The following is a 22,983-nucleotide window of genomic DNA, read 5'->3' as shown; positions in this document are numbered from 1 at the left end:
CATTAATCTAGGGCAATGATGAGACTAAAATAAAATCGTGGGCCGCATCGGAATTGCATTATCCACAGTTAGTTGTTTCATCATATGCCCACGATTTTATTTGAGTCTCATCATTGCCCTAGATTAATGAAGGAAGGGATGTGATAACTACTAACTGCTACGTGCCAAATGATTTTCTGGCTTTTAGTACATTAAACCGTTCAACTTAAAAAGTTTTTTTTACTTCTTTTTTTTTATATTACAATTAAGCGACCCTAATGTGCAGGAGCTGTGGTTTCAACAAAACGGTACAACATGCCACACCGCGACATGCCACAACCCATTGAAAGAAACCACCAAGATCATACGAATGACCACCGTTGGACTATTTTTATGGGTCTGTGTATGGTGTGTATGGTATGGTATGGTATGGTATGGGTAACGTATAAAGGAACATCCTACTGCCTAGCGTGCAAAATTTTCATTTTCAATTTACATCCAACGTGAATATTTGAATGATTTTTTAATGATGAATTTAATTATGTTGGTACTGTGAATAGAGTAAACAAGTAAACTTTTGAGTAACTTGAAACTTGTTTTCAAAATCGCTGTTGAATCTGAAACACAAAATATAGTGTGACATTTCACGCACGTGAAAGCTTCATCTCTTTCATCCCTTCAACCTTCATCTCTCAGGACTATATCAAACACGGAACCCGGAAACATTATGGCTCTACGGCTCTAGGCCGGATGAAGTCGATTTTACTGATTCTCCTCTATTATATTGCTAAAAACTCTTCAAAAAGCTGAAGGTTTCTGCGTACAGTAAATTTGATGTTTCGGATGTGTAAATTATGGATTATTTTTGTTTTACTATCTATATTGAATTTTTGGTAACAATTCACTGTTTTAAAAGATCACGCTCATGTTCCTAGCTGCAATTTAACGACGAAATGGGACTCCATACGTAGACTTTGGAACACCATAAGCTCTACGTGGAGCGGCAGCAGCATAGCTAGAGCCACCACCAAATCCACCGCTGATTCCACCGCCGATTCCACCACCGATACCACCACCACCGGATCCACCACCTGTGGTCAGAATGATTGTCCCAATACCAACTCCACCACCGAGTCCTCCACCGCTACCGCCGCCGAGTCCTCCACCAAGGCCTCCTCCGATTCCCCCGCCAATTCCACCACCAATTCCACCTCCTAGTCCACCGCCGACTCCTCCACCGATAGATCCGGATCCGCTATTTTCGTGAGCAATAATCACTTGCTGAACCTGGGCAAGAACGGCACCATCGACGAGTGATCCGGAGCCACCGATGGAAGCTCCTTCTCCACTACTGAATCCACCGTCTAGTCCTCCTCCAAGACCGCCTCCAATTCCACCTCCAATTCCACCTCCGATTCCACCACCGATTCCACTACCACCCGATCCGCCACCTGTGGCCAGAATGATTGTTCCAACGCTAGCACCACCGCCTAAACCTCCTCCGCTACCGCCTCCAATGCCACCACCGAGTCCTCCACCGAAGCCGCCACCGAATCCACCGCCAATTCCGGCACCGGAGCCACCACCGACCCCACCGCCGAGACCTCCACCTGATCCACCACCAGTGGCAAGCAGAATAGTAACACCGCCGGAGCTTCTACCTCCACCTCCTCCACCACCACCTCCAAGTCCTCCACCAAGACCACCCAGGCTGCCTCCCGATGGAGCAGAGTACACATAACCCGATGGAGGTTCAGCCATAGCAGCTCCTGCCATCAGCAGGACAGATAGCTGAAACTAAGAAATGTTGACAATCATCGCCCTGGTACATTTGGATGTGTATATTCATATAGGGGAATTCTTCAGCGATAAATTTTTTTTGAGTAACTGAACGATGCAATTAATGATGTGTTGCATTCAAAACCGCCGGAGCCACTGATGTACATATCAATGTATCTACTCTTGCTGTAATATGTGCTCTTCTTTTTCAATAGAACCAGCTAGAGAAATTATCCATTGCATTTTTGAATCCACCACTGATTCCATTTATCACATCTGTACCAATCCAAATTTTTCAATGGTATCACCGGACACTACATTACACCTACCAACTTAAACTTCAGCATCGTTACACTGGTAGCAAATCAACTGTTCGCTTCTTCAAAGTTCTTCTCGAGATCTTCTCTGGAAGACCGCGATGAGTACAATGTCTAAACTGCCTCCAACAACTCCCTTATATATGATGATAACCTATCCGCTCTGATTACATTAGAATAACTTGAGTTTAAGCCAAAACTGGCCTTAAGGTGGCGCCCCCGAAGAAGGCTTCTGTTTTTAGCGCAAGTGGGTTCCGCCAATTTTTCCAATACGCGAATCAGTTTCATTCGATTCCATCTCAGCATTAGTCTATTTGGGGTGATAACGAAAAAGCTGTTATCTGATTTGGTAATAAAACCATTCACTTCGGAGTTAAAGGTTGATCGGCATTAGCATAGCACCTATCTTCTTCACTGTTGCGCGCATTCCGGCTAAATCTGGCGAAAAGTGATTCGTGTTTGGCGCTAGTGGCAGCGTCTCTTACATCTAGGTGGAATCTTAACTAACTTGATCAGCCGAATTAAGTGTATCGAAACAAACCACAGAACACCGAAGTCATTTGTCTTTGATAATGCCACCAATATTAGCGTCGCATTAATTTCCGGCGATCAAGCATTATTGATATGTGGGTGCAGAAATTATGCCGGAAATAAAAACTTGGCTCGTTGATTCATTGGAATATATTAGGTTGGGGTCAAAGTTATCCATTCTTTCTGGATGAAATTCAAAACTATTTTTTATATGCTTCGGATTGTCCGATTTGGGTTAAATATGTACCGTTTTGTTGAAAAATGTGTTGCCATTCTAAAGGTAGCTTCATAATGTATCTATCATAGAGGTCTTGGCCTTATTGGCGAAAAACTATAGCATTAGATTTTTTACAATCTTCTCTTGATCGCCATTTCTTTTCACTCTGTAAATTTTGCAATGCGAGAAAAAGGGGGTAATTGCTTGGTGTCAGGTCCGGACTATATGGTAGATGCATTAAAACATACCCATCAACCTCACGGAATGATGTGGCCTCACGTTGTCCTGATGGCACAAAACACATCTTCTGTTGGCCAATTCTGGACGTTTTTGGTCATTTTTTAGTTTCAAACGGTCCATTTGTTGACAGTAGAGATCTTAATTTAGTGTGCTGCTTTAAAAAAAATCAGTATCGGTACCATAAAAAACAGTTACAATTTCAGCGGCCTAGCTTGCATTTTCGCATTTATAAAAAAAAAGCGTATAATGTACCGAATTTTCTCTTTGTGGAACTCCATTGTTAATACCCTGTAACTCACAACTGAATGGAACAAACAAAACACAGCAAAAGTCTTTTTTAGTGTGAAATCTAACCTCCAAAACTAGCCTATGATCGATATTACGTGAGATATTGATCACTAAAATCAGCCAACGAGAAAACAATGGATAACTTTTTCCCTAACCTAATATATATATATATATATATATTTTTTTTTTGTTCCTGAACATAAATTATTCGAAACGTTTATATGCAATTATTTTTATCCTAAAAATGTTTACATTATGATGAAATGCACGCTTCACCTTCTGAACATTGTAAGAAATGGTTGTTTCTCAACACAGATTAATTTCCATCCTGAATGTACAAAATAAATACTTTATATTATTGAATGTGAAACAATATCGAAAATTATTGCATAGTCGATTTAGGAAAGAATGTTCACTGTAAAATTTCTTTATGACTTATCAATTTTTCCGAGCTGCTCTGGCCAACCAGTTTAAACGTATATCTCAAATGAAAGTAGCAGCAAATAGAGGATTATGGTTTGAATGGTTTTCAGCATCACAAAAATTATAAAGGAGTTTCAAATTATTTACAAAAATTAAATATTATATTGGTCGCGACTGTTATAGAGGAAATATTTATTCACTTATATCGCCTCTCCATTGATCAATTGTTTCGTTTGCCGGACCTACTTGACCATTCATGTTGAAGTCATTCAGCAACAATGCTAGAATTCGGGAAAAAAGTCTGTAATCATCGACCGGTAAACTAAATTTTGAAATCATGAGTTTTGGGTAATAAAACATCAATAACTTCGACTAGCATTAAGATATTGACAATGTCTGCATTGAAAGATGTTTGTCTCGATTTTTTTTTTTTTTACTTATGACTATGTCTTTGATTTCCATATAGGAGGATAACTCTACGAAAAATGTAACGATTCATTAAGAGTTTTCAAACACATATTACTCAAAATCGTTATTGCGACATATGTTGTGTTGTATACCATTGGACTGTTAATTTATCCAGATTTTTTTGCTTGAAACGCGAACAGAAAATATAGTAAAGAAGATGAACAATTTGACGATTAAAATGGGTATATTTTTTCAATTGCATTAATCACTCGCTTTCTCCCTGACGCAACGAGCAATCTTTTTGTCTACATTCGGGCGTTAGTTCAACATTGTGAATCGATGCTTATTCCGGTAATAGGTATTTATCAGTTGTACACTGCGTTTCACGACTCTAGAACCACTCATTTTTTATGAGTTTCCAGAGATATGTAAGAAGTCGGTTGAATTGATGTATACAAAAATGTCGGTTGAATTGATGTATACAGTGTAAGATATAACAACTATCTTCATTTAAAAGATTGACCATTGGAACTTCATTGTTGTGTTCAACATTCAAAAAACAAAAATTCCAGTGTTTCATAACTATACAACCAGATGGAAAAATTCTCGCTTTATTACGAAATTAACGTCAATTTCAAATGAATTACAATAAGTTCCTAATTCGTAGGTCATTTTTAGTTCTCAATCAGTTCAAATAACCCATTCGGGGTTGTTTTAACCATGCTGTAGTGTGTATCTCGTTCTACGCAGAGGATACTGCTCGTTTAAGCTCTTCAAATCACTCATACTACTTGTAAGCTGTATCTACTAGTCGTCCGATCACTCCTTATAAGTTCTTGGTAGAGTTTTGATCTGGTAAACAAGCTGACCAGTCCAGAATCTGAAGCCCTCATTCATCAAACCATGTCATGACTTTCCGGATTTCACGAATTGATGCCAAATTACCCAATTATACCATTGTTTTTGATGTAAAAACAGCAGTAAATGATTCTGAAGTACTTCTTTGCACTTCTGACTGTTCATTGTATTGTATTGTATTGTATGTTGTGCAATCAATTCGAGTTCAACTTATGTGTTTATCGTATAGGGGTTGCTACTAACAATTTATGTACTGTTGGTCCAGGATATCATGATATCGGGCATGTTATTCGGTAATGTAAAAAATGCAATTAATGGTCATAGGATACATAATATATATCACCTGGCTATAAAGTTATTACAGCCCCCTATAAACAAAGTTCCGGGTAACGTGACAACGAAAGAGATTTATCTATTTTTATCTATAATATATTTCTGTAGTCATATATTTATTTAACTTGGGCTTATATTTATGTAGATCTTAACTATTTAAATTTGTGTTTAAAAATGATAAATGATGACTCCTTGTCTTCTTCTGCATAATTTAATAAACAGAAGAAAAGGGTAGTAATGGCTTTAATGGTATTTTTGTGTACATTGTTGAATGTGGTTCCGGATCTACCACGTTATCTAATTATAGAAATTATAGATTTTGGACAATGAAAAAAAACGCAATTACTATACAGAATCACAGTTCTATGTCAAGATCCCGTCCGTGCACCTAGGCTCAGTCTATATTTTTTTGCTTGTATTACTTTTTTTTGGCTGTATTAAAGTGACTTTCAACACTTTTGGCTAGTTCGTCACTTTTACTTCCATTTTGGAAGAATGTCGGGAGTGGGAATTAAACTCGTGATCTTTAGCGTAAGAGGTACGGATGTTACCACAAGTGATCCCCGCTTTTTGAAAGCTAATCGAATACTTTTCAGCAGTTTGTTATTCGATACGATTAATCGCCCCAAATAATCGATTAATCGACTAATCGTCACACTGAGAAATAATTAGTTAGACTCATATTTATCATTTGCCAGAAAGCTATCTGGAATCAAAAAAAAATCATTCCACCTGAAATTATTTATTATTTTTTACGCTCCCCTAAACTCGTAAACGAATTTCAAATAACATTGACATGACGGCATTGAGCTTCATTACGAATTTAGGGGAGCGTCAAAGATAATAATTGATTGTCAGGATAAAACTGCAGCGATCGTACGTTTTCTCTCTCTGGGTATGAATCGATTAATCGACGTAAATTATTCGTTCGCTTTGATTATTGGTTGTGCAGTATTCGTTCGATTAATAATCGATTCCTGTAGGAAGTACTCGATTAATCTATTAATCGAACGATTATCGGGGATCACTAGTTAACACTGCGCCAGATCACCTCCGAGATTTATCTTGATGAGTTCTTATAGCAATTTTGATGTAGGTTTATGAGAAAATCATCAGAATTGAAGTTCAAACACCGGACCACGTTGTTTGAACTAGGAAAGTAACACGAATTACATTTTCCTTAGAATTTTCAACTGAACGAGCCAGAGAAAAATATTTACTACGATTGTAAAAAACATAACATGAATTTATTTGGCTAAACTGTTAAGTTACTGTCACAATCAGAGATGCCAGCATTCCTGATTTCCCAGACTTTTTAATACATTCTCTGTTACCCTGACAAATACTAAATATTCCCTGATTTTTATAAAATGACCCTGATTTTTCCTGATTTTTTAACTTTTTACTATATCTGAAATAAATGGTCCATAATAAATATACTGGGACCCTTGCCAAAGTTTTGTTGGCAGGAAATGATAACTGTCATAACTGAGAGATAAAACTCGTCGCAAACAGTCAGATTTGCGGAGGGAGAACACTTGGATTTTGCATCATGTGATTGAACAAACACCGTACTCTCCAGATATGGCTCCGTGTAACCTTTTTATATTTGCGCAACACAAATTACCGATTCGTAGGACCCGTGACTGCATTGAAGACATAAAAACGAATTCGCTAGGTGAACTGAAGACAATTCCTGAATACAAGAAGAAATCGTGTAAAAAATTGAGAAGCTCTCCGGTTCGCATTTATATAATGCTTAATGTACTCGTATATATTTGACACTTTTTGACAGATAAAGATGGTTTGAATTTGACACAAAAATCATGTTGGTTGTCACTCTTCAATTATCAACTGTGTAAACAATATCAAACGTCGAACATGGAAAAAAATCAACTGGAATATTAAACGTAACCATGTACTCATAGGTTTTACAAATAGATCGTAAAAAAATTGTAGGTATTCAATAAATGAATATTTGTTTCTAGCAGGGTTGCCAACTATAATTTTAGAAAATCAGGAAGAATGAAAATAAAAATCAGGAATAAATCAGTATAGCTCATTTTGGGTTGCCTGGAAAGTTCGTGTCGATTTTTGGGAAATCGAAAACTACATTTTTATAGGAAAACTAGCTGACCCGGCAAACTTCGTACCGCCCAAAATTTGGTTTTTGTTATCAACTCTATCAAACATTCACGTTTTCTTACTATGAGCAAATTTATGGGTCCAATCGCAGAGCTGTTCATTGATTTATCTTTTAATCGACTCCGTTGAATTTACCTTTTACTCTAAAATATCTAGTATTTCTAACAAAATTCATCATTATAATATCAGATTATTCTCACGATTCACGATTCTCGTTCAACATTTTTCAACCACTTGCAAATAACATGTTTCTTCGTTACATGGAATAAATGTTTTATACAGAAAATATGATATAATAAAGACAGCCCTAAATCAGACAATTCCTTCCTCGAGTTCCGCTCTTATCAACACATCCGGCGATCCATTTTTTTTTGGTATAGATAGAAGAAGGTATAAGAGTGCGTTTCATCACATTGAAATCCAATTCCAGTTTCGAACAAAGATCAATTTCGCTAGCGCAAACATCAAATGGACTAACAGTACTTGTCACTATGTGATTGTAGAACATATGGGAATTTAGTTTTCCGAATTTTCCCTTTTTCCTTCAGATTTTTTTTTTTCGTCTTTTGCATTTTGATGTTTGGAGGGGTGTCATACCATGATAGAAACATTTCTCATACCCAAAAACCCTCACATCCCAAATTGTGCTTGATTAGTTCTCGAGTTATGCAGAAGTTTGTGTTCCGTTTGTATGGCAGCCTCCTTAGAGAGGGGGGAGGAGTGTATTCATCATAGAAACGTTTCGTGTCCCGTAAAACCTTACACACATATATATATATTTATATATATATATATATATATATATATATATATATATATATATATATAAATATATATATATATATATATATATATATATATATATATATATATATATATATATATATATATATATATATATATATATATATATATATATATATATATATATATATATATATGAATATTTTGACTGTTGAATAAAAAATAACTAATGTATTGCAATACATGTGTGTTCAAATGTTTCAACGATCTATAAAATTAATTGATTATGATCGATGAAGGATACATTCCACGTCGATATCGAGCAGATACGTCAAGATTTTACCGTGTATTGCATTGGACCGTGGGAACTTCCCGAACCTGAGTGTGATGTGGAGATGGAGATGAGATCTATGATGTACAGAGAAAAGGACCGGATCGATCGGATCTCAGGATTCGTCTTTTGCATTCAGAAATCTGATCATTCGTGCTATGAAATGTAGCAACCTTGCCTCGGCGCAAAATAAACTTCAAAATAAGTAATCCGTATTCGTGGAGCAATTTAATCTGTATCAACTTAGCAGACACGAAAATAAATTTAAATTGCTTAAATTTGGATGTAAATCATTACTCGATGTTGTTTACATACTTAGAAAACAGTCCGAACTTAACGATTATTCTATGAATCTTTTGTTTGTTTCGTCTCCTCCAACCACATAATATTAAAATATTAATTCAAAATGAGTAATGATGTTCCTAATAATTAAAGTAACTGTGGTGCATTGGATCTACACACGTGCTCTTCAATCGGTTTTTTATCAGGATTGACGACAATAGCGTGACTGTTATTTTGCATTCCGAGCATGGGTGTGATTAGAATAATTTCAATAATTCATTGTGCTCATCCAAAAAGGCTTCCAGCTCGCCGGCGATATTCCTAGTTTTAGTCGAATTGAGGTTACTTGCGTATGTGTAGGGTGAAATTTGATGAAGAGGACGAAGTGCCATCTGGCATCAAACAACGTAAATAAATTCGTCCTGTTTAAAAAACGAACGACGAATCGATTGTTTGGTATCGTTTATATAAAAATACATATATCGCGATAAAAAAGGAGATGAGGGTGAAAATTGGCTATATATGGTTATAAGTTTTTTTTCAAGCCAAATTTATGCAAAAAAATACGAAAACAAAGTTATTCAGATTTTATTTGCATGGATCCACCCTAATCGGTATGAAATATAAAGTAATAGGTATCCTAGCGGTATCATATATAGTTTACGACCTATTCTCATGCCTACCAAGTTTTTTGAGTATAATATCATTAAAATCGGTCGAGCCGGAGGAGTTTAACCACGAACATCGTGACAAGAGAATTTTATATATAAGATTTACATATATTTAAATTTATTCTACATTCTACACTACACAAAATTCTATCCTCCTAGAACATATTTGTTTTCTCGTATTTTTATAGTGGCCATAGAGTTCAATTTTTACCATTGACGAATTTTGCAGGAACCTTTTCATTATTTTTTTTTTCATTAAATCTACAACATCACTACAGCACAGAAATCAATATACTTTGGACTGAATCTTTACTCACCAAATGAAGGGAGTCAAAAAGTGTCAAATAGTTCTCTTCAGTCAAACAGTGTTTGAGCATCCTTACTCTTTTCTTTCGTTTAACATCTATCTATTCGCATTTTCGAAGCTATAGTGTCGACTATTATTAAAGTTTGCTGAAGTATTTTAAAAAAGTGGTTTGTATATGATGTTAATCATATGTTGAAGGATTATGTTAGAAATCATCGGTGCATTTTTTCCACATGAAATTTTCCAAGTCAGTCGCATCCGGAACAAGAGTCAATTCCGATGGAGGAGGCGATTCCGGAGAAGCAGTTAGTTCAGAAGGAGAAATTCAGGAAGGAAGGAAGAATCCAGTGATAGTGGCAGTACTCTAGCTCTAGCCATCGATACGTCAGATGATGTCTGTTACGTCGAACATTTCGAGGATATTCAAATCAGTTAAATTATGGATTGTGAGAGCGTTGACGAAGCTGGTCAGAAACATTCCAGAGAATGCCAATTATCTTGGAAAAGGCATTTATCGTGGATGGCACAGAGTGCAGATGGTTATATCGGATTCTGTCGTGTCTGTAAAAAAACGTTAACATTTCCGCTGGCATCAGACATCAAACGACTAATTATTTTGGAATTTGGCTAGGAGGTACTATTCCACCAGCTAAACTAACCGGATATTGCATCTTCAAATTATCACAGATTCGACGCCTTGCAAAATTCCATCAAGAGCAAAAAATATCGACTCTATGGACAGCACAAAAAATACCTTGAATAGTTATCGATGTGAAATCAAATATGTTCTGGAAGAATAAACTTTTATAAGCTACGCGAAAACAAAACATATAAAATTGAATAAATGTAGAACTGCTATGATTTTTGAAAATAGCTGGCAACTCTGGTCACTATGTTCAATTCCCAGATTAAATATTACGTGATATAGTGTAAACATTGTGTGTTTCGTTTGTATTTCATAATAAGTATTAAACGTTCACTAAATGCGAGTCCCTTTTTGTCGATTACCCTATGAATATCATCATAAACATTCAAAATTGCACCTTGAGTGCTATGACCTGGTCTGAATCCCGATTGAAATGTACTCAGAAGTTTAAGTTCTATTCAAATTATATTTTAAAAAGCTAACGCATGTTTTTTTTTCTTCGCCCACTGTAGTAACATTGATTCAAGAATGTGAAACTGGAATACTAGTATTCTATATTTAGCGCCAAAAGATGCCGTCTAAGGGAAATTTAAAGCACAACAAACTATGATATATTCGTAGTGAATCGGGTTGATAGAAACATCTACGCAAAATACAAAAATATCTCCCAAGGAATTACAAAAATCTCAATTTTACGATCTGACGGTCGTCGATCTAGTTTACCGTTCGCATTGAATTCCCTTTCACCAAAAAGTCCACCTCTTCTCTCAATGAAATGACTAAGGATGTACGAAAATCGTCTTTCGATTTCTATGGTAACATCTGTCGTTTTTCTTCCGAATACTCGTAAGTCACCGGTGAAGAAGAATCATTCTAAGCAGTCCAGTCTTCCTTTTTTATGACCATATAATAGCTTGACCATGAACATTTCGTATGCTAAGAAACACGTTTCGAGTCCTGCTTCATCGTTTTTGGATGTTGCTAGAAACAGGTTTGTCTCTGAATGCTGGTTCAACAAAGCTTTCCAAATTGCCGCGCTGAAAAGAAGTAGTAGTATACCATTCATTAACATGTTCAACCATGTCTGCAGGAAAAACTGAGATTTAGTTGTATCTTCAGGATCTCAAATCTAAGCGGATCCCAATGACAAATTTATTGAACTTCCATCGCTCCTCTGTTACTCATTTCACTCAACAGCTCACAAAGTGAAGAGATTCCTCTTAACATGACACAATCAAAAATTATATCATATTGAACGATAGATTACATCTGCACAGATATTTATATGTAAATCGAGCGCCTGCAGCTCCGTTTATAAATAAGCTCCGAACCGATCACTAGCCAGAGCTGGTTGGTGCCTATTTATGCTAAAATATTGCAACGCTGAAAACTATTTTTTATGAATATTTAAAAGATGTATTCAAAGTTGGCGTAACCTTGGAAAAGATTTTCGGCAGCAGAACACGCAAATTCTATGCAAATAGTGAAGTTATGTGGGTTTAATTTTTTCTAGCGTGTCTATGGTCGAATGTTTTTCTTTTTTTTTTTTTTTTTGCAACAGATAGATTGGCTACACGATAACGTTGACCATCAAATGTATTATTTTCGAAAGTTAACCCAAACGATTCCGTGATTGAATTACCACTAAGAGAATAATATCGTTTTTTTCACAAAATGCATCAATTCTAAATTCGTTGGAAGCTTTGAATTACATGTAAACTACATGAGAAAATTATATCTTAATTTAGTGAAAAAAAGTATTAAATTCCGATGTTCATGTTTGATTATTTAGGCATCCCTAATACTGTTCAAAACATGCTTTGATAGTGAAGATGTGAAATCGGATTCTGTGGCAGAGAACAAGTGAAAAAAATACAATTTCCAAGGTAATCTACAAAAAGTGGAACGTTATGTCAACATCGCTGTTCGGCTATTATCCAGTTTGTTTACAAAACAAATCGTATCCCAGAAACATTAAATACTTACATTGGTAGAACAACAGCTGTTCACTTTCTCAAGTAAGTTGTGCATAGGTGATATATATTTTCACTAATGTTTTGAAATCTTAGCACCCGTAATTGTTAGCCGGTGATACATCCACCGCCTTGTGTAGATTTTTTTTTTAATTCTAGAAAATTGTGCATGTGATGAGTCAAATCAGCGATTTATTCTATATGCACGTTTCTGTGATTTTGAAAATAGAGGAGTTCTCTCGGATGTCTCGATTGTTCGGAGGGTTACACGATGAAAGACCAAACATTTTTTTTTCGTTCCGATTTATTTTAGAGAAGTTTTTTTGGTTGCCTTTTCGGGTTGCCTCTGACGTCGCGTTTGAAAAACAAGATAAATACATCATATATCGCCGGTTTATTGTGTACTGATTGAATCGAGAGGATTGTTGTACATTGTCTCAAAGAAACACAGGAAAATCAGGTACAATTATACATTTATTCGTATTTGGTAACAAAACAGTCTTAAAAACAATAACATGCAACTTAAAATTATCCATAATTCCGAATTCAATACAACTTAATTATAATAATAACTTGTACTTTAATACTTAAAGTAGATTCAGCGAATCTTTTCCAACATATTTGGTATCTAAATTAACCTGAACCAACGCTATCCACTCTGGGGGAACGGTGGAACAATGGGATTGGCATTTGATGCGTATGGACTCCAGATGGTGACAGTACTCTAAATGGCGGCGAAGCAGTTACGGGTCTAGAAAGTGGTGCTTGTGATGATTTGGCCTGCAAATTCTCAAACGCTGAAGGCACTTTCTGGAGCTTTGTAGCTGGATTGACATCGTTCGTTGCTTTGATGATAGGCTTACTGTTATCAGCGGCAACCTGCCTACCAGAGTGGTTCAAATTTTCACCGCCAGCGTTAATAACTATTATGCTGTCATCGGCGCCATCAGAATACCTGCTACCCCCAGATCCATCATTGAAGCCGTCTTTACGTTCTCCATCGTAGTCATCTTTAAGAACGAAAATTACCACTTCACCAGACGATGCGTTTTTAGTGGGTTCAGCACTACCAATTGTTTTTGGATTTTTTCCAAAACTGTCAGACGTTTCGGTGCTGATGGCATTCTTACTGAAACCTGTAACTTGTTGTTTATTAGAATCATTGTAGTGTCCTTTTGGTAAACCATGACTGCTGGCTGCATTCACGAGACCCTCATGTAAACCTTCGCGAATGCTACTACTAGCATCACCAGGAGAAATCAGATTCGGTGTCGACTGTCTGATGACATCTGAAGATAACGTAGAGTCTCCTAAGTTCAACGCGCTTTGAACAGGTCCTACTTGTAACGTATTAGCGGGGAGCCGATAAGTGTATGCCAAATTATCACTTGGAATAAATCGTAGCTCTCTGCCAATGTCACTCGATAAATATCCTAACGAGCTTCCAGGGTAGTGTTGGTTATAGCTATTGAATAAATTGCCACTCGATGAAAAACCACTGGAAGGGATCAATCCTAGTCCAGTAGAATAACTAAGAAATCCTCCAGCTGGTGCAACATTGATTCCTCGGTTGTATCCATATAACTCCGTGCCGAGAATACCGCCATAACCACCGTAGTACCCTAGTGACAACTGACTGTTGCTGACAGGAATCGTATGAATCACTGAAGGAGCATTCAATGAGCCACCGACATCATGCAAGTACTGTCTACCGATAACGTTACCGCCATAATAGCTTGGCACATGGAGTGCACCCAAATTCGTCTGCGTCGATAGTGGCGTTAGACTACCCGACGGAAGCTGGGCGACTGCCACCATGATTAGAGAAATAAACTGAAAAAAAACAAACAACGAAATGGTATATTAATCGTATGCAATACGAGGTGCGATTGAAATCAACAAATAATTAAAGTAACTTGTTAGAAAAATCATTTTCACTATCAGTCCCGGAACTTAATTGACACACTTTGGATCACATTATTCGAGTAAGCTTGAACGAAGGAAAAATGATTCACGAATAACACTCGCGATGCGAATTGAACGCATCTTTGAACATTGAACATTCATTTTTGTTTATCTTCACTCACCCCGATAAATCCTAACATGTTCGCACTCAACGTGTATCAGCATAGAATCTAAAAAACAAACAATAACAAACAATGCGGAACACCTGCTGTCTAGACGAGCGACAGTTTTGACTTAACAAACAATCCAAATGGACCCCAGCGCGTTGAGTGATCTTTTTATATCATGATCCTTCGACCATACGTCTGAGCACTTTCTCAGCTTCTCACGCTAAACAATGCCGGTTGCCGAAACTGGTGCACATTTCGAAAGAAGCAGATCCCAAAAAATGGTGGAAAAGATGTTATGTTATGATGTTTAACGACAGTCACACGCACTCCTTCTCCCTTCGAACGAACATGCCAAGTGGTGGGTTTCGAAGATGCACTGGATTCGAAGTTGCTCCGGTTCGTGAAGAAAAGGTCGAATTAGCAAGTCTATCGACTTATGTGGCCAATTTCGGGTCATTTATTCAGGACGTTGATTTGCGTAGGCATGAAACGCGATCAAGCCAAAGTGGTGGCCGCAGGTCAGTTTTATGGCTATCGATGAATAAAACTATCACACGATGAGATTTGATGGTACCATTCATGGATCCCATCTGCTGACAATGCACAATGGTCCAGGAGGTGCATTTGAGTGGAAATTAGCATTTAGAGCTCGACAGTTATTCTCTAGACAAAAACTATCTTCGACAAAGTTGTTACATATAATAGAGCGCTCATTTTCATGTTATCGAAAATAGGGTGACCAAAATTTTCGATGAAATTCAAAATATAATTTTCTTATCTTTATAGATAGAGGTAAACATAGTTCGACAATGTTCAAATTCTTCATAAAAACTGTCTTCGAAAGACTTTTAGAGCTTACTGATACAAACATTTTGCGATGCAGAACTTGTCTATATCTCAACTTCACTCAAAGTTATTGTTGTTTCTTCCCAAAAAATACGCTCTCTGCAATTGCTTACCATTCTTTTTGGGGCAAACATAAACAAAGTTGGCAAAAGTTTATTGGTGGCATTTGAAAGAGCATAGTTCACTCTACATGATGTGTGATTTTCAAAACTATGTTATTTCTCGTGTTTGAGTAAATTAAAATTGAAATCATGAGTTTTTGGGTAACAAACTATCAATAACTTTGAATAGGATCAAGATATAGGCATGTTCTGCATCGCAAAATGTTGGTCTTGATAAGCTCTAAAAGTCTTATGAAGACAATTTTGATGTATATTTTGACTGATTATGATAATGAAGACAGTTTTGATATAGAATTTGAAATATAAAATATAGAGCAAAAAAACCCGCTTTTTCATGGTCACCCTAATGCAACTTTGGAAAAATGCGCTAAATCGATTATCTCTGAAATTCACATATTATGTAGAGTAAAATTTGTTCTTTCAAATTATAAAAAAAAAGAAATATCAATAATTTTGAGTGAAGTTGAAATATTGACAAATTCTGCGTCGCAAAAAGTTTGTATTAGTTTGTTATCAAAGTCTTTCGAAGACAGTTTGAATGTAAAATTTGAAATATAAAAGAGCAAAAAAACAGTTTTTTTTTATGGTGACCCTAACGCAACCTTGAAAAAATCGCTATATCGGTTATTTAAAGAGATAGAAAAAAACCTTGTTCCACAAAGATGTCTCAAATAACTGGGACTACAACATTGTCGAACTATGTTGATATTCAATCTATAAAGATAAGAAAGTTGTGCAAATTGTGCAATGTTTTATGACTACAATTATAGGTAGTCTTTCTATTTTGAATGCAATTTAATCACATTGATTGATGTTATTATTTTGAACAAACTTCGTTACTAGAATGAATTAATTAAGTTATAAAAAAAATAATAGACTTTCAACTTAAACAAAAAGCAATTTACCCAACGTCAGCAGTAATACAACAATAGTACGATATGAAACCAAAATGATACGCACTTTTTCCTAAGGAAGAATTGAATGAATGCACCATATGGAATATGCAATAATCATAAACCATAACCATAGAAATCATTTCTCGATTTTCACGTTCTGAATCGTCTGATTTACTCCCAAAAATTGAGTGTAGTAACCAATTGACTCTTTCGATAATCACGATTCACTTTTCTGATGTTTGAATTATCCCAGCAAACATTAAATCGTATGAACAGCTATAATTGGAAGCCATTGGATGATATATTATGCATATAACTGGCATATACACGCAAAAGTGGAGGCGATACGTTGCTTTTAACACTGATATGTGATTTGACCCGACTGTGCTATAAAAATGAATATAATGTGCGTATATAATACTGCATATCGCGATACCAGGATGATTGTCATACCCATATACGACATAATCCATCAATGATATGGAAAATCGTGCTTTTGCATCTTATACGATTTCGGATACACATGATGCATCCTTTGATAGATTTTTATACGAATAATATTTGCTGGGATATGTCGTTCCAGCAAACATTAAATCGCGTAACTTGGCATATTCTAGGTCACATATAAAGTGAGATCGAGTCACAATCGTATATAATGTCGATCAAAGTATACATTGTCTATATTTAAAATCGCATATAATGCGAAAATTCTGATTTCATTTATCACTACAGATTAAGGCAATATCCTAGTCTAGAAATTTGGAAGAAAATCATTTTTTTCTTCTTCATATTTTTGAAGTTTAGGCATTCAAGAATAAACTCTATACAGAACTTTCCTAAAATCTCATTATTTACCGAGTTATAGCCATTTCGCAGATACGTTATCTAATCTGGTATGGCCATAATAATGAATTTTGAATGTCTTTTTCTCGAAACAATTTTTTTCAAACTAGCGTACACAATATTTTAAGCTCAAATGAACCGATTTATGTAGTATTTATATGAATACAATTTGTATGCATCTCTCAATTACATTAACCAATGAAAAATAACATTTTTTAAGTTTAATTTCACTATATTACTGTTTTTAAAATTCGGAAAACGTAAAAAAACACTTTAAACAGTTTTTTTCTTCAAACAAACGCCATTTTGTCAAAAAAAAACATATTTTTGACTTGTCGGAGGTTCATGCGATAGCGGTAGCGGCAGAATCTGTTCATTTTTTTATTCCAGATAACTTAGAGGGCTAGAATCGTGTACGCCATGGCACAACATTTTTTTGAATATCTTCACTTCATCAGCTTGTAACTATAATAATTATTAATATGTTTCCCATTCAATTTTTGTTTAAGTAATGATACAATAGATAGTAAAAATTTTCTCTGTTTTTTGTTTACGAAGCCCGAAAAAACGACCAAAAGAGAGAGAGTCGATGTAGAGAAATCGATGATGTCCCTTACACCCCTTTCATTTTGAGCCCCTCAATTGACATATCAAATCGTATTGAGAATTTAACACATCAAGATCTACGATGACGTATGTACAGTGTCGACGTCTGGTGGTGAAATGGTGAGTTAAGAAGGCAAATTAATGTATAAAAGACCAGCAGACCCAAAGCAACTTAAGGGGGGACCCCTGTCTGGAAGGTCGAAAAATAATAAACTTTTGTGATTTGTTTTCGTATGTTAGGAAAAAAGTGAAGTGTACGGGTGTTTTGGTTATTGTTTATGGTATATTTGAAGATATATTTTCCATTTTTTGAGTGCACGAATAATGATTATTACACTGTTGACAGCTGGATGCGTAGATGCTGTCTGGAAATCGGTACCTAGCATCAATTTTCATGCTGTCTGGGTGAGAGCGCTACTGTGTTTTTACATCACTCGCACACAATGTAGTTGTTTTCATGCATTGCCAAAAATAGATTGAGGTAGTTAAGAAATGTGGTATAATGGTGTTGATGAAACAAAATATGATTGTCTCATTCACGATGCATCAGTCATTCAGCTAGTGACCCGACGAAAGCATTGGCGAGGCTCCCAATTGACGTTCCTCGAGAGAGTATTTAGAGTCAAGGCCTTTTTCGATGTTAGAGTCGTATAAAATGCAAAAGCTTAACCCTCCTGTACTCGCGTGCAAAATCTTAACACGTATACTCGCGCACGGTGTCACAGACCGAAAATTGAACTTCTCTGTAATGTTGCCATTGTGTTTTTTTCAGGCTTTATTGGCATTTATTTGAAGAAGAGGGTATGATTGAATGAAACAACTCCAAAAAATATGTTTTCTTTGTCTTTATTATGATTTAATAGTCATCAAATTCAGCCTCCTCAAAATAGAGTCATTTTGGATACTCCAACACAAATAACAAAATTATAATTTTTCACTGTTTTTATTTAAAAATAAGCAACTGAATATAATCCATGGAAGTATAAAGAGCTATAAAATAACATAAAAACGTATTAATCGATTGTGGTTTCATTAGTGTGAGAATCAGAACATAGCATAATTGCATGCTCGAAACAAACATATTTTTTACATTCCATGCAGTTGTTGTGTGTTTTTCTGGTTCTGGAATATAAAGTTTGCATATTTGTAATATTCTTTGTCTCTGTTTTCTTGGTAAACTAATAATTAATGCCTTTTTTTAGATGGGGCATAAAAAAATTATATAAAAGGATTCCTAGGAACTTCCTTTTCTTTTTTTCGTTTTCTTGTCGATATTGTCCATTATAAAAAAAATATCTCCGAAACTGTAACTGTTGAAAATTACCCATTCGGGGTTTGAACTGGAAAACTATTCAGGTTCATGGGTTTTGCGATGCATCCAGATTAGTTTAATGAATAAATAAAAACTATTTTTTTCTCCCCATGGCCGAATTTTGATTTCTTTCAACTTGACTTATTACAACAAAATATACAAAACTCATTGCACTAGTAATGTATTCGTTTCATATCATCTAACAGTATTTATCAACTTCCAGCTACCTTCAATTATCTACAACAGACACTACAACCTATTATTTTTGGTAGATTAACATGATAATTAACAAGACAAGAAACAGTATCAGTGACGGCGGGGACGCAATCCCAAAATGGTCAACAGATTAGTTAAGCCAGAGGTAAACTGTGATGGACGTGTTGAAGAACGATAAGATGGAGACGGATCTACTGGTGAGGGTCGGAATGGTGCACGAAATGAAGAACGAGCGGCAGAGGGTCCACGAACATTGCCAGTGAATGTCGGAACTCCATAGGAGGTTGATGGAATGGATAGTCTAGCGGGTGGGGGTTGTAAGTTGGCCACAGAAGATGAACTAGAGAAAGGATGAGAAACTCCTGAAAGTGCAGCAGATGAGCCTGAAATTGATTGGGAGGAACTGATTGTTCCTCCGGAAGAGGATCCAAGCTCACTGATTGGAAGAGACGAAGATCCTCCAAGAGAAGACCCCAAGGATTGAGTTTGAATGGAAGATATTGGAATGGTTTGAATAGCTAAGGTAGCTCCGGACTGAGCTGATGTGGATGAGACTGTTGCATCACTAACGGTCGCCGAGCTGGTTCCCTGTGCTTGTGCTTGCAGTATCTGTTCAATTCTTGCCAGAAGATTGTCATCAAGTACTATTGTTGATGGCTGGGCCACATTCGAAGCTCCACTGGATCCAACGCCGATAGCAGCAGCTGATGATCCAGAATCACCACCACCCGAACTTTCACTAGTTGCTCCGAATCCGATGGTTGCAGAATCCAAACCTGAGCTGGCAGATCTAGCACCGGAGCTCTGTTCAAGAAGCACTTGATTAATTTTCTGAACCACACTGCTATCTAGGATCAATCCGGGAGACGACGAAGAACCGATGCCAGATGTTGAGTCACCGACTGCGGATAATCCTGCAGTCGCGCCTGCACCATTAGCAACACCGGAGCTGACACTGTCGAGAGAAGGACGTTGTTCATAGGAACCCCCTTGAGCATTGTTTTCTAGTAGCAGTTGTTCAATTCTTGCTACAAGACTGCTGTCAATATTGGTTACAGACAAAGGTTGTAATCCACCCAGACCGTCAGAAGAAGCCGCATTGCCGGAAGATAAAGGTCCTCTCCCAAGGCTGTTAGAAATGCCATTGTCAGCAACCGAGTTTGCACTATTAGCAATCACCGACCCTTCACCAAAACTTCCGGAAAGTTCTCCTGCGTTCCTCAAGCCATCGATGATGATTAATCTCGCATTTAGAGGAGAACCCGCATTGAGACTACCACCAACAGCAGAAGAACTCGATCCTCCAATTGTTGCACCTAAATTCCCACTTAATCCAGCAGCCGAGCTCCCATCATCAAAAGCAATGCTATTTCCCCGCAAGCTGCCAGAGTTACTCTCCAGAAAAAGTTGTCTTAACTTTTCAAGAAGAGCGTCATCAATTTGCGCTCCAGCAGACGATTGCGCACTACTGGAAGCTTCCTTTAATCCTCCGCTGCTGACTGAGAGTGGAGCCACATCGGAAATTCCGTTATAAGATGCGAAAACTCCTCCACCTCCAGATCCTCCAGAAAGTGCTCCACCAACACCATCGGAACCAGAATTACGTGTGATAATTCGCACTGGGATAGTTATGGGTGCTTCTGCAATTACAGCTCCTGCTATCGTCAGAATGGTTAGCTTGAAATTAAAATATAATGCGTTAGGATTTCATTCCTAATAAAAAAGTTTAATTAAAATTATTGACATCATTGATTGAAATATAAAATAGTTTAGAAGAATGTTTCTAGATTCTAGATAAGAAAACTATGAATTGATAGCAAAATTCAGCAATATAGCATAAAAGTAGTATGTTTCACTCAATTACTTGACGAAATTATTGAATTAATTTTTATTTTCCTCTCAACTTACCACACTATAATCTAACGTCATCATGTTGGAAGAAACGTGGTTGGCAGAAATCTAGTTAGAAAATTTTATGTCTTTTCTCGCCCACGAATGAGGTCTTTACCAGAAGATGACTATGATATAAATAATCGAATTATCACCAGGATGTATTTTATATATGTTGTCAAGCATAATTCGAGCACACACACTTTTTGGTACATTTTATGCAGATGCTCATCCCCCTACCCTCTAATCGGAGTAAATTCTCGCACTATTCGCGGTGGCGGAGGTGAGGTCAGCACGAAAGTGCTCCTCTACTCGACCCTGACATGCTAATGCTATCCGAAGAGGCTTCGTTCGCTCACAAGTTAAAAGTCATCTATGCAATCTCATTATACGACATAATATTATGAGATCTGCTTTCGGATACCTATTTTTAGATTTCGCGGGCTGGAATAAGATAATCTTTTTTCTTCGTTTCGAAAATACTTCATGACCCGAAAATATCAATATGCTGATACGTGATGGTAACCAGATAGCCGACATTCCAATTAACGTTGCAATCAAGTATTATAATAGTGAGGTGATTTCAAATACAATTAGTATTTCTCTTGCAATCAGAAGCGATGGTCTGAAAAATCATTTTTCCCCTTTTTTTACAAAAATGACTTTTTTTAAAAACTCATAACTCTTTCACTACTCTCTTTATGAAAACTGCAATAAATTCTGTACAAGGATAATTTGTTACGTTGACGAAAAAAAGTTGATTGAAATTTTTTGCACCGATTTCAAAAAGGTTTTCAAAACTGCCTTTCGATTTGCGATGCATAATTATTTATTAAACAATTAAGGATGTAGCCTGGTGTGACGACCGAAATTCCGACGTTTTTTCATAAAAATTTTTAACAGGAAAATAAAATGCGATCGTTTTAAAATTTTTACATGTTTTTAATAGTGTGTCAAAATATAGAAAAAAAAATATTTTAGTTTATTTTACATAAATTTGTTTTTAATATTTGACGTCAGAGTCGAAAAGACTCGTAAAGAAGATGAGCTGGTTCGGGGAAGCACACAGTATTCCGAAGTCATCTGAAATGAAAAATTCAAAAAGATTATTATTCTGCAGACTTTATTTTAATAAACTAACCCATAATATACATGAAAAAAATAAAACAGAATGGCGAACTCGTGAAAAATGTTCTCAAAATCTAAATCTAAATCTAATATCTAATAACAATGATAAATTGTTTAAATAAAATAGTTTATTATTAAAAAAATAAATGTTTTAAAAGTTACGTATTTAGATATGTGTGTCTAGAATAACGAATAAAATTTTTGGCCAAATCGGTTGAATAATTTTGAGTCAGTGCTTCCCCGAAATTTCGAAAACATGGTATTGAGAAAAACGCGTTTAAAGTTTTGTCACACGCTTTCATACACACTACGGCGCGCTCTCTTATATTAGCTAGAACGGCCTGAAATTATTTAAGTATGTTTTTGAGATGTTTTTCTTCCGAAAAATGTAAAAAAATCTATTTCTTGAACCCGTCACACCGGGTTACTACCTTAATCATCAAAGACGAAGAAGATTTTTTTTCATTCAAACAATAATATCTCTGTATTAAAAGGTCCTAAAGGAACGTTATTGGAATCAAATAAAAGCTGTTTGATAAGAATCATTAGCTTTCCTATAGAATAAATTGACAGAAAA

The 22,983-nt window shown here is 36.2% G+C and overlaps 1 protein-coding gene across 1 annotated transcript; it reads right to left on the bottom strand.

Annotated features, from left to right (window-relative positions):
- Positions 1-921: 921 nt before the first annotated feature.
- Positions 922-21,317, bottom strand: LOC129765939 (protein lingerer-like). Its single transcript, XM_055766394.1, has 5 exons — positions 21,297-21,317; positions 19,641-21,065; positions 13,196-14,305; positions 1,656-1,770; positions 922-1,589 (listed from the first exon to the last, which is right to left on the bottom strand). The coding sequence occupies exons 1-5, from the start codon at positions 21,315-21,317 to the stop codon at positions 922-924; spliced, it is 3,339 nt and encodes a 1,112-aa protein (XP_055622369.1).
- Between the last annotated feature and the right edge of the window lie 1,666 nt (positions 21,318-22,983).

Source organism: Toxorhynchites rutilus, chromosome 2 (genome assembly GCF_029784135.1).
Source record: "Toxorhynchites rutilus septentrionalis strain SRP chromosome 2, ASM2978413v1, whole genome shotgun sequence".
NCBI lineage: Eukaryota > Metazoa > Arthropoda > Insecta > Diptera > Culicidae > Toxorhynchites > Toxorhynchites rutilus.
The sequence above is the reverse complement of the archived record's forward strand: the minus strand, read 5'-3'. Positions and strand labels throughout refer to the sequence as shown.

Excerpts from the sequence above, each read along its gene's own strand:
- LOC129765939 (XM_055766394.1), bottom strand. The coding sequence starts at position 21,317 with ATGACGTTAGATTATAGTGTG. Across the intron at positions 14,306-19,640 it reads TTCCGACATTCACTGGCAAT|TTTATTTCTCTAATCATGGT; the intron begins GTTCGTGGACCC and ends GTTTTTTTTCAG. Across the intron at positions 1,590-1,655 it reads TGGAGGACTTGGAGGTGGTG|GTGGAGGTCTCGGCGGTGGG; the intron begins GTGGAGGAGGTG and ends GTGGTGGATCAG.